The following is a 17,070-nucleotide window of genomic DNA, read 5'->3' as shown; positions in this document are numbered from 1 at the left end:
AGGAGAAAGAAAAGGAGAAACAGGAGGTATGTTAAAGTTACCTCTCATAGGTGTGTGTGTGAGTGTGTTTGTGTGTGTGTGTGTGTGTGTGTGTGTGTGTGTGTGTGTGTGTGTGTGTGTGTGTGTGTGTGTGTGTGTGTGTGTGTGTGTGTGTGTGTGTGTGTGTGTGTGTGTTGTGATGAATCGTGTCTATAGGCACTGACTGGTGTGAGTGGGTGCTTATAGTGTCTGTGTGTATGTGTGTTCTCTGGTGTTTCTGTGTGTGTGTGTGTCAGTTTGTTTGTCTGTCCTTGTCAGATTCTGTGTGTGTGTGTGTGTGTGTGAAAGAGAGAGTGAGAGAGAAAGCGAGAGATGCAGAGGAGAGAGAGAGAGAGAGAGAGAGAGAGAGAGAGAGAGAGAGAGAGAGAGAGAGAGAGAGTTCTTGAGTATGTGCATATCCTGAGATGTTTGGCAAGCCTTGGTAATGAGCAGACCAATATTTGACAAGCTTGACTGGACAATACTGGGGAAAATGTCTCAAATTAGGGCAGTGTGTGTGTGTGTGTGGGTGTGGGTGTGGGTGTGGGTGTGGGTGGGTTGTTTTTGTTATGCATGAGTTACAAAATGCAGAAAGGATGCTGTTCGTATGGAAGTAACAACAACAAATAAAATGTTTTAGCGCATGTCAAAAAAATCTCGGTTTAACAAAGGTACAACACAATATGTATAACTCCATATCCCATGGGGTATTGTTTTTGACACTATTATGTGGATTTTTTTCCGGCAAAAGTTTAGAATTACATGGCACAAACTCCCATACTCGCATACTGTGTATATTTAATGCTTGGAAACATTTTTGTTTTTTTGTTTGTCCATTTATTTTTTGCGTTATGCCATCATTTTCCTAATTTAAAGGAGGAAGGAACCAAGGTGTGTGTATTACGTGTTCTTTTTTAATCATTTATACCTCACCAGTTGAGTAATAAGCCACCATCCTCCTGCACAAAGTGCCATCCCAATTTCACTTCATCAAACCTTGTCATTCATTTCCATTCAAATCCTCCTCCGTTCAGTTCGAAAAACCTTGGTAGTTATCCTCTGTCTCATGTCATCCATTCCTTTGCTGTTTTCTTGTCTTTCTGTTTTTCCTTTTCCCTCTTCCATTGATTTGCATGCTCAGAAGGCTGCAGCTGGTACAAAGAAGGTGGGCTTACAGTAGCGGTCAAGGTCACATCATCACATCACGCATAGATATTCGCTCCTTCTCCAGAGCCTGTCACACTGCACACACACACACAGACACTCAAACACACACACACACACACACACACACACACACACACACACACACACACACACACACACACACACACACACACACACACACACACACACACACACACACACAAGCGCGCACACACGCGCACACACATATACACACACATACACACACACACACACACACACACACACACAAACACACACACACACACACACACACACACACACACACACACACACACACACACACATACACGCACACACATACACGCACACACACATACACGCACACACATAGACGCACACACACATCCGTGCATGCACCGCACACACGCATACACACACACACACACACTCTGTTTCGCCGCCTGCCTGCTACAGTGGCAGATTAGCCATCTCTGACTCACTGTCTGGAGAGAGAAAAATTGAGATACAGTAGTCATATAGAGAGAGATGGTAGAGAATAGTACATATATAGAACATGTAGAATAATCCCTTGCTGTTTTGCACATACCCTATGCCAGGGTGGTCAAACAGAAATTGACTGAGGGTCAAAATCAAAATTCGGAACGAAGTTGCGGGCCAAAAAGTTGACTTAAATTGAAAATTAAATTAAAATTTTGCTTAAATTCATTAGACTTCATCGTACACAGTAACAGTGGCAATGAAGTGTAGCAATTTCAATTTGTGCAGTGTGTTGTGCTGTATTGTGTATTTGTGTCAGTCCCACTGGTATCATAGCAACCTTTATTTCTTACTAATTCCATCCCTGCTCATCCCCATTAACTCCTGAATTTGAACTACTTCTAAAAAAGATATTCTATTTATTAGTCACAGACAGCCTGTACTACTGTCTCTTTTTATAATCCAAGACATGAGCATTTAAAATGGTCTCCCTATTCTACCTCACCCTGTACATTAAGCACAACATCATGGCCGTCATCACTATGCATATACAACACTGTTTTATCACCTCTTGTAGCGGGTAGCCCAACCTCCCCTCTCCTCCCTTACCCTTTTCTCTCCCCTCCCTTTCTCTCCTCCCCTCCCTTTCTCTTCTCTCCACTCAGCTCCTCTCCCCTTTCCTCCCTTTCTCTCCTCTCATCTTCCCTCCCCTTTTCTCTCATCATCTACTTTGAAGTCTAGTTGTGTCACCAGAAACCCCATGTGTTGAAGTATACTTGCATTTACCTGTGTGTGTGCGTGTGTGCGTGCGTGTCTGTATGCGAGTGTAGAGACACCACTAGGGCTGGGTAAAATAATCGAGTTAATCGATAATCGATCGAATCGAATCGAAATTCATATAATCGATTCACAGGGCACAAAATCGTTTTTTTGGTTCTTCTTCTTTTTGTTCTTTTTGTTTAATTTAGGTCTATGGAAAATACCTAGTAGGTAGTAGTCAATTAGGCCTAGGCCTACTTATTGCAAATTAGCAATCTGTTAACACTGTCAAGCCACAGCCCTTTGACATTTTTATATAAAAATAGGCAACAGCATCTTTTGGGGGAAATCCTGGCACCAAGAAGGGAACGGATTGAATCGATTCGGAATTAATCGAATCGAATCAAATTGAATCGTGATTAATCGATTCAAAGCCCTGAGAATCTAAATCGAATCGATACAGGAACATGGCTGCGATACCCAGCCCTAGTCACCACACTGTATATTCATATATCCAGAATGTCAAATGCTTGTGGCATGCTGTTATACAGTATAGTATGTAAAAAAACTTGAAATAACATTCTTTAAATGTACTTTAATGGGTAAGTGGGTGGAATGCAGAAATGGAATGGCATTGCAGAATGGAATGGAAGTATTCCATCTAACAAATACTTTGTCTTTTTCACTTGTTGGTGAGAATTTGCAGAGAAAGCTATACAGTTACTTAAAAAACCTACAACCTTGTCACAAGGTTGATCTTCACATGACTCAGCTCTTGTGGATATGTATTTAATAATTAAGGAAATTCCCTGTGTATAAAATGTCTGATAAAAAATGGTCAGTGTGCGGTAGTTCTATAGTTTTTCTGGTTAGCCACCAATGGGTCATCTCCAACATACCTGCCAACTGAGGTGTGCGGAAAGGAAATCACAGGTTGATGAAATTCACAATGAAGTAACAATAATAATGATAATAAATCGGTTTTATATGGAGCTTTTCATGACAATGACATACGTACATACAATGATAGGAAGGGATGGAAACAGTACTATAATCAATAAAAGGCACAGGTATTCTAAATCTGATTCTGCCACGCTCTACCTTGAACTCTCTTGGGAAGAGCCATATTGCTGTGACAGTATCCAATCTTGCCGTTAGCACTCACATTGCTGTCACCAATCGTGCCGTTAGCACTCATATTGCTGTTATCCAAAAGTGCCGGTACCACTCATATTGCTGTTATCCAATAGTGCCGTTAGCACTCATATTGCTGTTATCCAAAAGTGCCGGTACCACTCATATTGCTGTTATCCAAAAGTGCCGTTAGCACTCATATTGCTCATTGTATTCAGCTGGTGTTCCTCAGAGCGCTTGTAGGGTTGTTATGCTGCCCAGTTGTCTGGGGAAAAAGGTCATCAGATCAACAAAACTAGCACAACATCACCTCTGACTCCTGCGACTCTTCACCTGCAAACGTGAACACACGTGCGCACACAGATACTATACAGTACACATCAGAACACACAACACAGACAGACAGACAGACACACACACACACACACACACACACACACACACACACACACACACACACACACACACACACACACACACACACACACACACACACACACACACAGGCAGGCAGGAACACATTCTCTTCCTATCCTACCTCTCCTCTCCTCCTCCGCTGCCTTTCACTCCTCTCTTCTCCTCTCCTCTCCTCTCCTCTCCTTTCCACTCCTCTCCTCTCCTCTCCTCTCCTCTCCTCTCCTCTCCTCTCTCCTCTCCTCTCCTCTCCTCTCCTCTCCACTCCTCTCCACTCCACTCCTCTCCTCTTCTCTCCTCTCCTCTCCTCTCTCCTCTCCTCTCCTCTCCTCTCCTCCCCTCTCCTCTCCTATCCTATCCTATCCTCTCCACTCCACTCCTCTCCTCTCCTCTCCTCTCCTCTCCTCTCCTCTCCTCTCCTCTCCTCTCCTCTCCACTCCTCTCCACTCCACTCCTCCCCTATCCTCTCCTCTCCTCTCCTCTCCTCTCCTCTCTTCTCCACTCCTCTCCTCTCCTATCCTTTCCTCCTCTCCTCTCCTATCCTATCCTTTCCTCCACTCCTCTCCTCTTATCTCCTCTTATCTCCTCTCCACTCCTCTCCTCTCCTCTCCTCTCCTCTCCTCTCCTCTCCTCTCCTCTCCTCTCTCCTGTCCTCTCGCCTCTTACCTCTCCTCTCCTCTCCTCTCCTCTCCTCTCCTCCCCTCTCCTGTCATCTCCTCTCATCTCCTCTCTCCTCTCCCCTCCCCTCCCCTCCCCTCTCCTCCCTCTCCTCTCCTCTCCTCTCCTCAACAGCATCTGACTCACTGCTGAGAGAGAAAGAGAGAGACAGAGAGAGAGAGACAGACAGAGACAGAGACAGACAGAAACAACGTGAGAGTTCAATAGAGAGAGCTGCTGTGTTGATGCTGTCCCGTGTGTTGATCTATGTCCCTGTGCTGTCTTGATGTCTGTGTCATGTCTGCAGCTGGATCCCGAAGCCGGGGAGATGCTGAATGATCTGCAGGTGAAGCTCAACACGGTACTGGACAACCTGAGTGCCATGTTTGGGAGGAGGTGAGTTTGCTTGTGCTTTGGTGAAAGCGGCTGAGGTGTGTGTGTGCGTGTGCGCGCGTGCGCATGTGCGTGCGTGCATGCGTGCCAATGCTTTCTATCTAATAATCTGCCAATCTCATACCACTTGGTAACATACCACTCCTCCTCCTCCTTCTGATCATCCTCCCCCTCTTCCTCTTCCTCTTCATCTTCATCATCCTCCTCTAGTCATGACTCTAACGTGTGTCCCCCATGTTGCATTGCAGCTTCCAGCCCAAGATCAATGTGTGCATGCGTCAGGTGGGGGAGTTGCTGTATCAGATCAAAGGGCCGCTGAACGCCAACGCTCGCAACTCCGCCGAGGCAGACGCTGACAACGTGCTCCGCCCACTCATGGAGTTCCTGGACGCCACGTAAGCCAAGCACACCCTGTGACAGCATAACAGTCTTAGCCTATGTCAATCACTGTTTTATATTTAAACATCTTAGTTTATGTCACTCATGGACGCCAAATAAGTCCAGCAATAGAACACATTGTGTTCTTTCCGATATGCAGACTCATGTCCTTGGTCTGTGCTTGTGACCTCACATTTCACTGATGGCCCGCCTCCGTGTAGAAAACAATAAAGTTTCCCCGCTGTCAGCCTAGCCACAACAATTTTTGGGGGACTATTCTTCAGTCACCATCCCGATTGAAATTATGACATAAGTATTGCGCTCATGCCAGTTATTGAAGTAGTCCCTAGACACCAAGTAAGCTCCAAACACATAACACACCACAATACTGTAGTTTGTAATACTTATGGAGTTCCACAACACCTTGTAAACCACGAACACACTGCTCTTCACAGCATGACAGCATGACCGCTGCAGCCGACATCTTTGAACCTGTTCACACTAGTCATTTTGCCTTGTGTACTTGGGTCTAGACCCACTATGAAACTTCCATTGTCATTCTGACACAACACACCACAGCAAATGGAATTGCATGTATGCCTCACATGTGCAAGGGGGAAGCCTAACTGGCACCCCAGGGGAGCAGTAGCAAACAGAATTACTATGTTGAATGTCAGTTTGCCTAAAAGCATCAGGAAACAAACAGAAGTACATCTGGAACATTAGGTGTGTTTCACCTTTTTCCAACAACACCAAGCACTGAAATATCTGTAAAAGTTAATAAATTGACTTTCCTCAACAAATAGCTTGCAAAAGTCAATCATGTATTGCTTATCCATGAAATAAACCAGCACAAGCTTTGCATAGCCGGCAAGCATGTCAGTGCTGTGTGTACCGGTAGTTTGTGCAGGCGCATTGGCAGATGACTTTGACAGTTTCTATGGTGGTCGCGGTTGGTAGTAGCTACCACAGTGACTCCTCTAGAGGATGCTCACTAATTAGAGGAAGAGCCACCCACGCCTCACCTGCCATTATTACAGATTATATATCTGATGTTAGTATAGATTGTTATACCTATATGGGGCAGCCGTGGCCTAATTGCTTAAGGAGGTGGACTTAAAATCAGAGGGTTGCAGGTTTGAATCCCAACCCTACACCTCACTCCCTCCCTACACTTAGCCCCACATTACTCTAGGGCCTTAGCCTGATAAACCAGCCTAAATGTGAGACCGGAGTAATTTAGTCTGGCCCCGATGAACGATATCTTCAAAGATTGTTGATGAGAACAACCTGTTGTTTTTTCAAACCGTGCCGGCGCTCTGACCAATCGGCGATCTTTGACGTTGATGTGCTTTCCCAACGGTGTTGCGAGCTTCGTTGTCGCTCCCTCAAAACCCCGCCCGCTTTGATTCAAAACAAATCTCTGCGTTGTGATTGGTTTTGCCAGACTCAGGGCACAGTGTTCAAAACGTTCTCAGATCCGAGGCCAGACCCACTCGTAGCTGAACAATTTCAGCGTCCAGCGGGTGGCGCTGGTTTGCCAGGCTACTAGGGCCTGGAACCAATACCCAATAAATAACTGTAAGTCGCTTTAGATAAAAGCGTCAGCTAAGTGTAATGTAGTGCAATTATAGATTGTCATACATGGCATTGTCAGTTACTATGGGGGTTAGTAGTACTACTCCACTCCACCTACTGTAACGTACTGTACCTCCACTAGCAGATGCTCACTAATTAGAGGTAGTGCCACCAACGCCTTCTCAGCTATTATTATCCTTGCCATAATTACAGCAGTGACTTGCTACTGTGGAGATTTCCATATGGCTATGCCATTTGTACAGGTGCACTTCGGAAAGGATGAACCGCCTAGAACAGTGTTTCCCAACCTTTTTTATGATGAGTACCCCATCACTCATGCTCCATACATATATCTGTTTATCTATCCTAATGTGACTACACTCCACATTTTTGTTATTATTCAACATTTCTCCATATACCCTCTGAGGTGTGCTTGGGTATCTCTGGTACACGTACCCCTGGTAGGGAAACACTGGCCTACAGTACAGGGTTCCATTTTGATTTGGTTATTGTATAGTTTTTCTACTCGTAGTCTACAAGACATGCTAAATCATCTGTGAGCTACTGCGTTAAGATACAAATCTAATACCTTCATTAATATTCTACAATTATTACTAATGTGTGTACTGCTTCCCTAGAAGGCTAATCGTAGTAACTACTGTCAAACTTGATTTAGTCCATGAAAGAGGACCCACAATATAGTGGAAGGGCTCACTCTAACCTATGCTTCAGATGATGATGCGCGGGGCAACTTGTTTCAGTAATGCTGTTGGGACAGTAGCACACTATTTTTCACCCGCTGAACTTCATTGATAACCAAGCCGGCATCTTCTCATGTCCACTCATCTTGTGAACCCGGCGTCAATCATGCTGTCGTCAGGCAACACTGCTCAAAAAGAGTCCCTATGAACTATGAACCGTGTGTGTGTGTGTGTGTGTGTGTGCGTGCGTGCGTGCGTGCGTGCGTGCGTGCGTGCGTGCGTGCGTGCGTGCGTGCGTGCGTGCGTGCGTGCCACCAACGGCCACCCTCCTCTTCCATTCCCACGCAACACCCAACCTGTATACTGTATATATGCAGGAAGCAACGCAATAAAAGGTGTCATCTCAACATTGAACCTCTAACTGGTTGCTACATGCCGCAGTGACATCACTGAAAAGTTGATTGTGTTGATTTGCGTGTGTGTCCTCAGTCTGAGCATGTTTGCGGACATGTGTGAGAAGACGGTGCTGAAGAGAGTGCTGAAGGACTTGTGGAGGATCACCCTCATTGGCATGGAGAAGACCATCGTACTGCCTCAGAGCAACGAAAGCCTGGTACACACACAGAGACACACACACACACACACACACACACACACACACACACACACACACACACACACACACACACACACACACACACACACACACACACACACACACACACACACACACACACACACACACAGACTACACACACTAAGGTAGAGATAAATAGCTCCACTGTATTATAGTGGGACCAAAGACTTTCTTGGTTGTTTTAACTGTAACTTGATAGGACTACGGTATGGAGCTACTTGTGTACATGTAGGCCCTCTAGTGGTGTTTACATGTCATTGACACATGATGTGGACAAGCTACATTAGATTTTATGGACACACAAACTAGTATGTTCTTCGTGTGGATATGCAGTTGTCATGATTGACATGCTAAGAAAGAGGAAGAGCTTTAATAATCGACTTGAATGATATTGGGATAGCTTTAATTCTGGATTATATGATGTCCAATGCAAAGACAGACAGGTCAGACAGAGTGAATGACCGAAAAAGGGTAGTTGTACCACACAGGGGTTTAGCGTTTAATTACACATTATTTTTCTAATGTCCTTTTTGTGGTTGTGTTTCTCTGTCCTCAGGGTGCCCAGCTTCTCACCGCTGCCACCAAGCTCTCCAATCTGAAGGTACAGCACAGTGGTGATGATGTCCATACTTAACACTCACTACACCACATTGCACCATGCAGTCATTATGCACACAGCTCTCCCTGAACTGTATCGGTGATGTCCATTCACTCACTACACCACATTGCACCCCATTGCATCATATGCATACAGCTCTCCAATCACAAAGAACAGCATAATGGTGGACTCACACGGTCACTGCACCACATTACAATGTTATTAATTTGCACTTATTGAAGAAGCAACTAAACTCTCCGATCTGATCGTACACTATGATGCTGTACTACACCACAGCTAGTGCTATACTGTACTGTACTACATGACATTAAACTTTAAAGCATGCCTCATTAAACTGCCCAGTTTCCAAGTACAGTATAATGGTGACATTACCGCATCGTACAGTTGCTGCACGACATGATACTGTACTGTACACTCATTAAGCCGTATAGTCATTAAGCAAGAAGTTCACACAGCTGCAGCTACTCACCTCATGTGAAGACGCACTGCTCTTTGATGGCAGGTAATTGGTGTCGTCTTCTTCTTTTCTCTTTCTTCTTCTTCTTCTTCTTCTTCTTCTTCTTCTTCTTCTTCTTCTTCTTCTTCTTCTTCTTCTTCTTCTTCTTCTTCTTCTTCTTCTTCTTCTTCTCCCTCTCTCTCTCTCTCTCTCTCTCTCTCTCTCTCTCTCTCTCTCTCTCTCTCTCTCTCTCTCCAGGGAGGTGGGGAGGCTAAAAGCCTGTCGCCACGGCAGTGTGCAATTATGGAGGTGGCTCTGGACACCATTAAGGTGAGGAGGCTCATGGGAAGACTTGCTACTGAATGGTGTCTATTTGTTGAAGTATTTGTGTTGCATGTTTTACATTGTCTATCTATCTATCTATCTAGCTATCTAGCTATCTGTCTATCTATCTATCTATCTATCTATCTATCTATCTATCTATCTATCTATCTATCTATCTATCTATCTAGCTCTCTCTCTCTCTCTCTCTCTCTGTCTCTCTCTCTCTCTCTCTCTCTCTCTCTCTCTCTCTCTCTCTCTCTCTCTCTCTCTCTCTCTCTCTCTCTCTCTCTCTCTCTCTCTCTCTCTTCCTGTACTCCCTCCTCCCCTCTCATGTATGTTATCCAGGCACATAATCAAGCCACGCTACTAAATGTGTATATGGGGACTGCTGTGTGTGCGTGGGTCCTTTAGATGTTAACTCCAACACTAACTAAAGTGTGCATGTGGTGACTGGTGTGTGTGTGTGTGTGTGCGTGCGTGCGTGCGTGCGTGCGTGCGTGCGTGCGTGCGTGCGTGCGTGCGTGCGTGTGTGTGCTTGCGTGCGTGTGTGCGTGCGTGTGTCTGGCAGGCGTTCTTCCATGCTGGAGGTAACGGGTTAAAGAAGGCCTACCTGGAGAAGAGCACAGAGCTTTCCTCCCTGCGATACGCCCTGTCACTCTACACACAGAGCACAGACTCCCTCATCAAGACCTTTGTCACCACTCAACACGCTCAGAGTAAGAACACAAACCAACACAATATTACATTACATATTACAATAATTGTTGTAATCCTAATCTCTGAACAAGGTGTTGAAACATTGAAATGTTAGTCGGGTGTTTGCACATAATAAACACTTAAAAACTAAGATGCGGTGTGCTCCAGCCTCTACTTTCAAGTGCACATTTGTCCTACTGTGATGCACCTGCAGGATGAGGGATGATGCGTAGAGATCCAATTGAACTGTATTACTAACAATACTTTGTGGCCAGTCAACATCCAGGGTAGCACACACAAATGTTGGGCCTTATGTATTTTGGGCCCCCCATCCAACCATACAGCTCCAGGCCTTTTTATTAGAATACCATGAAAAAGTTGATTTATTTCCATAATTCCATCAATAATGTTAATCTGTCATGGATTGTAGATGCATGGCCCAGTTTTTTAACTATTCCAATCATTATTTTTTTTCTTTTTATATACGTTGGCCTTCCAGCTCAAAAAACCCATGAATTGGGGAATTCGCATTATTAGAATATTGTTATAAAATCACATTTTTCTTCATCAAAATTTGGGTCACATTAAATCAGTTGAAATTTGGTACTTTCTACATAACATGCAATGGTCAATACTTGGTTAGGACATTCTCTGTCTTCATAATGGCCATGATGCATTTAACATTGAAGTCAATGGCAAAAACAGTGCATGGGAGTTATGGAAGCCCAGATATCCTTGATGCTTTGCTGTCAGCTGTTCTTGTTTGTTGACCTGGTGCCCCACACTTCCCTCTTCAATATACCCGAAGATTTCCATGCCACGTTTTGGTGTTAACTCACCAGTTTAATTCTAACTCAACAGAAATTAAACCCCATTCATTTTCAATGGGGTTTCATTTCTGGTTATTTAGAATTAAACTGGTGAGTTAGCGCCAAAACGTGGCATGGAAATCTACAGGGTATATTGAAGAGTGAAGTGTGGGGTACCAGGTCAACAAACAAGAACAGCTGACAGCAAAGCATCAAGGATATCTGGGCTTCCATAACTCCCATGCACTGTTTTTGCCATTGACTTCAATGTTAAACGCATCATGGCCATTATGAAGACAGAGAATGTCCTAACCAAGTATTGACCATTGCATGTTATGTAGAAAGTACCAAATTTCAACTGATTTAATGTGACCCGAATTTTGATGAAGAAAAATGTGATTTTGTAACAATATTCTAATAATGCGAATTCCCCAATTCATGGGTTTTTTGAGCTGGAAGGCCAACGTATATAAAAAGAAAAAAAAATAATGATTGGAATAGTTAAAAAACTGGGCCATGAATCTACAATCCATGACAGTTTAACATTATTGATGGAATTATGGAAATAAATAAACTTTTTCATGGTATTCTAATAAAAAGGCCTGGAGCTGTATATCTTCATAAATCAGACTGTTTGTGGGGCCCCTATACATGGGTTCTAAATTTCTGTTTTGTCATGACTGCGCGAAACTAACTGCGCACAACTCCACCTCTGACTGTTGGAAACCGCTAACGGTCAAAAAAATAACTGGTGTGGTTGGTTGTCAGTGTCTTGCCCCTCCTCACAACACCATGTTTATTACCCAAAAAAACCTTCTATATGCATGGGGCCTTTCTGAATGACACCCCTGAGCACACAGACCATACAGGCGCATACAATGGCGGCCCTACAATGGTTGGTGCCCTGAGCGATGCCCCCTCTGGAGACCAAAATCAGCTAAAAAAAATACAAGAACTGATAAATTCACTTTTTAAATTTACTATGTCTATATTGCAATTATGTGATTCCACAATTATTATAGATTGTTGAAACAAATATGTCCAATTTGCTCACATCAATTGAGCAGCACATTGACATGTGTTTAACCTGCTGTCCATCTCTCCTCTCCTCTCCTCTCCTCTCCTCTCCTCTCCTCTCCTCTCTTCTCCTCTCCTCTCCTCCCCTCTCCTCCTCTCCTCTCCTCTCCTGTCCTCTCCTCTCCTCCTCTCATCTGTTCTCTCCTCTCTTCTCCTCTCTCCTCATCTCTCCTCTCCTCTCCTCCCTTCTCCTCTTCCTCCTATCTTCTCCTCTCCTCTCCTCTCCTCTCCTCTCCTCTCCTCTCCTCTCTCGTGTGCTCTCCCTGCTCTGCTTTAGTCCATAATGGGATGGGCATTAGGATCGTGCCCAATGAGAAGGTCCGGCCAGACAGACGTAAGTAACTAATGCACCCTGCACTGCACAAACTATGCACATATCCAACATATGATATGTCCTGCCTGGGACCACAGATGTAAACTATCTAGAGGCTAACATCTGGTGCAATGCATGAAATGGCAGCATTAATGTTTTAATTGTACAGTACATGGTAGCAAGGATATTGTTGCACTCAAGATGCTTAGAGAAATAAGCAAGTTTGTGGACCCAAAAAGAGCAGTTCAAGGGTGAGAGCAGGTTCGCACACTGAATAAGACACTAAGGTCAAGCACAAGAACATTTTTATTTTCTTGCTCTCAGCAAAACTCCTTGTGATTGACGTTTGTGTCTTACTGTTTTCAGTGTCTGCTCTCATCCTTTAATTGTACGTGGTTCCTTATAAAGTAAACTGAACTGAACTGATATAGTGCATACACTCATACACACAACCCCTAATATGTACAAGCCAACTGTGACATCATTTAGAAAGATGGAAGTCCCTACTACTACACCATGCACTGCACAACCCATAGACATACAGTTACACTTACACAACCATTTACAAAACCATAATACACACAAACCAACTGTGGCATGCTATGTTTATTATGGATCTAGACACATTGTAAATTCATCCTGATTACCTTGAGATTTATTGACAAAGTTTGTTGCTCTATTATATTATATTGTAATGTATTGTATTATATTTTATTATATTATATACAAACTCTCTGTCTCACCCGTCACTATAGCGGCTGGAGTGGAGCGTTCGGTGGGAGAGGCGATCATCCAAGTGGATATGGCGCCACCTGCTGCAGAGCAGAAACTGAACGTCAAGGGTGAGCAACACAGGAGACACACACACAAACATGCCTGTGCGCTCGTAACCAAGCAGGCACATACGTGTACAGACTGATGCACAAAAAGATGCACATGCACACACACACACACACACACTCTCTCTCTCTCTCACACACACACACACACACACACACACACACACACACACACACACACACACACACACACACACACACACACACACACACACACACACACACACACACACACACTGTGACAACTATTCACCAATAGGTCAGCAGACTGGGTTTTTTGTGCAAGCTGTTTCAAATCATCTCATTTGGTGCTCTGCCTTGCAAAACACGCAGATAACAAGCACTTGTATTTGCAGTCACATTGCATGGCTTTTACTGCTCAGCCTTTTTGTTTGTGTTAGCTGTGTCAAAAGCTAGCCCATTACTGCAAGCAAATACATTTTTGCTTTTAGACTTTAGCCGCTAACCAATTAAACCTACTGTATGATTTCCACTGTTATTTTTCTAACAAGAATCCACTTTTTCATCAGCTTTCATTTCCATTCATGAATCAGTATTGTCAAAAACATTCTCCTCCACCCAGAGATAAGAGTGTGGATCTTGGCACACTGGAATCTGGTTGTCGTCATCAATGATATGAAGTGGCGGATGTCTGATTTTATTACAATTAATGACACTTGCCATACAGCATACTCAGTGTCACCTGTTTGAGACATGTCTGTGTCTGTTTCCCCAAGTTGTCGCCATCAATGACATGTAGTGGCAGACCTCTGGATTTAGAACAATTAATGCCACTTATAAGCCCGATTCGGACTTTTATTACCTATGGACACCCGGTATTTCGGAATAATTATGTCCTGGTCTAATTTCATGCCCCATGTCCATATGCGCGCCGTTTGCACCGCCTTATAATGTCTGTGAATTGAGTGAATAACAGACATTCGCTTATCCCGTCCGAATGCGCCACGAAAAATCACAGAGGTCCGGGGGTAATATTTATCCCCTCCGAATCGGGCTTTAGACATATTTAATGTCACCTGTCCTATCTGTTTGTCCTACAGTCATAGCCAGTAATGGCATGAAGTGGCAGACCTCTGGATTTAGAACAATTAATGCCACTTATAGACATACTATATTTAATGTCACCTGTCCTATGTGTTTATCCTACAGTCATAGCCATCAATGACATGAAGTGGCAGACATCCGGCATGTTCCGTCCCTTCGTGGAGGTGAACCTGGTGGGTCCGCTGCTCGCCGAGAAGAAACGCAAATTCCAGACCAAGTCCAAGAACAACAGCTGGTCGGCCAAGTTCAACGAGACATTCCCCTTGTGAGTTGACCTGGGACTTCTAGGATACAATACATTTTAATGCAGAATAGAATGGAATAGAATAGAATGGAATCAAATAGAATAGAATAGAATAGAATAGAATAGAATAGAATAGAACAGAATAGAGCAGAATAGAAGAAGGAGTTCTTATTTTTGTATTGTATGAATTGTTATTACATGTGTCCACAATAACAACTCAGAGCAGACAGTGCATACACATTTAACTCTGGACATGTACAGGTACTGAGTAAAAAGTCCATCAGATAATTCAAAAAGAAAACAAGTATACCCACATACAGGTACTGCTCTTTGTAACGATTTCAGTTGACAAACAAGTGGGATCTCATTTCACAAACAATATTTCATTTATCAAATAAAATCACTGAGGCCAGCTGCAGTATTTGGGTACTGTATACTTTTTTTCTGATTAATTTATCTGATGGACTTTTTACTCTGCACAGTCATATGTACACGTCCAGAGTTGGATGTGTGTGCACTGTCTGCTATGAGTTGTTACTATGGACACATACAATGTAAACAGTCTGTATGTGCAATGATATCAAAGTTCGTCAGAACCTGTTTGAAAGCCATTAGCCTTTTTTTGGTCTAAAGCATTTTTAGTGAAGTTCATCTTAAATGTTTTGTTGACTGTAAGGTGCTAGTTACACACATGTGAATGTTTTTAAACCTGGATATTTTTTTATCCGTTTACGTCAAAGCACGACATGTGGATAACAATTTAAAAAAAACTCCATTGTGATGGGTGTGCTTTATCCCTCTAAATGGGATATTTTGAAATAGTTTTGAACTCTGGTTATGTGTAAACGCGAGGCAAAAACCAATGCATTTTCAAAAATATCCATATACTGTACATACATGTAAAAGGTTTCTAAATGTATTGACATTTCCCATCACTAATGGTCTCATTCTTGGGAGCTTATTTACTTATTGGAGGATTTATTTAAATCCTCTTTATTTGTCGTCTGGGATTTTGTGCTTTTATAATTCTCTTGCACTCTGACCTTTCGTGTTTCGGTCTTCTTTTTCATTTCCTGTTCTTCCTGTCTTTTTTCCTCTTCCTTTCTCTGTCACTCTGTCTTTCACACACACACACACACACACACACGCACACACACACACACACACACACACACACGCATACACACACACACACACACACACACACACACACACACACACACACACACACACACACTTGTACGGTCTTTCACTCTCCCTTCCTCCTCTCTCTGTCCTCTCTCACTCTTTCACACACACACACACACACACACACACACACACACACACTCTCACACACACACACACACACACACACACACACACACACACACACACACACACACACACACACACACACACACACACACACACACACACACACACACACACACACACACACAAACACACACACACACACACACATATACACACACACACACACTCTCTCTCTCTCTGCTCCTCTCATTCTCTCACACATACACATCCCACCCACCCCACCTCACCATCCCCCCGCTCTCAGTGTGCTGGGCAAGGGCCTGAAGGCCGACCTGTACGAGATCCAGATCACAGTGAAGGACTACTGTTTCGGCCGTGCGGACCGCACAGTGGGCATCGCGGTGCTGCAGCTGCGTGACGTGGCCGAACGCCGCAGCTCCGTCAGCTGGTGCCCCATGGGGCCGCGCATCGGCATGGACGAGACCGGCGTCACCGCACTGCGCATCCTCTCGCAGAGGCCCAACGACGAAGTCGCCAAGGAGTTCGTTAAGCTCAAGTCCGAGGTGCGGCCCGCCGAGGAGGGCAGATGAGCAGCCGTGACCATGACCTTGTGACCTTGAGCACGACCTTGTGACATCACATTACACTGATCACTTTTATCCAAGGAGTTTGTCAAGCTCAAGTCTGAGGTGTGGCCTGCCGAAGAGGACAGATGATTTGAGTAGGGTTGATGACCTTGTGACCTTGAGCCTGACCTTGTTACATTACACTACACTGCTACGCTGCAATTTCTTGAATCACAGTCGGAGGTGCGGCCCGCCAAGGAGGAAAGATGAGGAGAGCCTTGTGACCTTGATGACCTTTTAACCTTGAGCCGCCAAGTTCATTACGCTACACTCTAGCAAAGACTTTCATACAAGAAGTTTGTTGAGCTCAAGTCCGAGGTGCTGCCCGACAAGGAGAGCAAATTAATTGAGTGATGCCGACGACCTTGGGAATTTGAGTCCAACCTTGAGCCTAACTTTGTTACATTACATTACACTGCACTTAACACTTTTATCCAAGGAATTCGTCT

At 44.1% G+C, this 17,070-nt stretch overlaps 1 protein-coding gene across 1 annotated transcript in view; it reads left to right on the top strand.

Annotated features, from left to right (window-relative positions):
- The window catches only part of LOC134445916 (protein unc-13 homolog B-like), a 65,602-nt gene extending 48,913 nt beyond the window's left edge, over positions 1–16,689 (top strand). Inside the window, exons 25-34 of the mRNA XM_063195075.1 lie at positions 4,937–5,025; positions 5,271–5,417; positions 8,169–8,292; positions 8,873–8,917; positions 9,630–9,701; positions 10,264–10,411; positions 12,555–12,611; positions 13,346–13,432; positions 14,600–14,759; positions 16,300–16,689. Of these exons, the coding sequence (XP_063051145.1) occupies positions 4,937–5,025; positions 5,271–5,417; positions 8,169–8,292; positions 8,873–8,917; positions 9,630–9,701; positions 10,264–10,411; positions 12,555–12,611; positions 13,346–13,432; positions 14,600–14,759; positions 16,300–16,585 (1,215 nt within the window). The 3' untranslated portion in view covers positions 16,586–16,689. The remainder of the gene's footprint in view (positions 1–4,936; positions 5,026–5,270; positions 5,418–8,168; positions 8,293–8,872; positions 8,918–9,629; positions 9,702–10,263; positions 10,412–12,554; positions 12,612–13,345; positions 13,433–14,599; positions 14,760–16,299) is intronic.
- The last annotated feature ends 381 nt before the right edge of the window (positions 16,690–17,070 follow it).

Source organism: Engraulis encrasicolus, chromosome 3 (assembly GCF_034702125.1).
Source record: "Engraulis encrasicolus isolate BLACKSEA-1 chromosome 3, IST_EnEncr_1.0, whole genome shotgun sequence".
NCBI lineage: Eukaryota > Metazoa > Chordata > Actinopteri > Clupeiformes > Engraulidae > Engraulis > Engraulis encrasicolus.
This window is presented reverse-complemented; position numbering and strand designations above follow the sequence as displayed.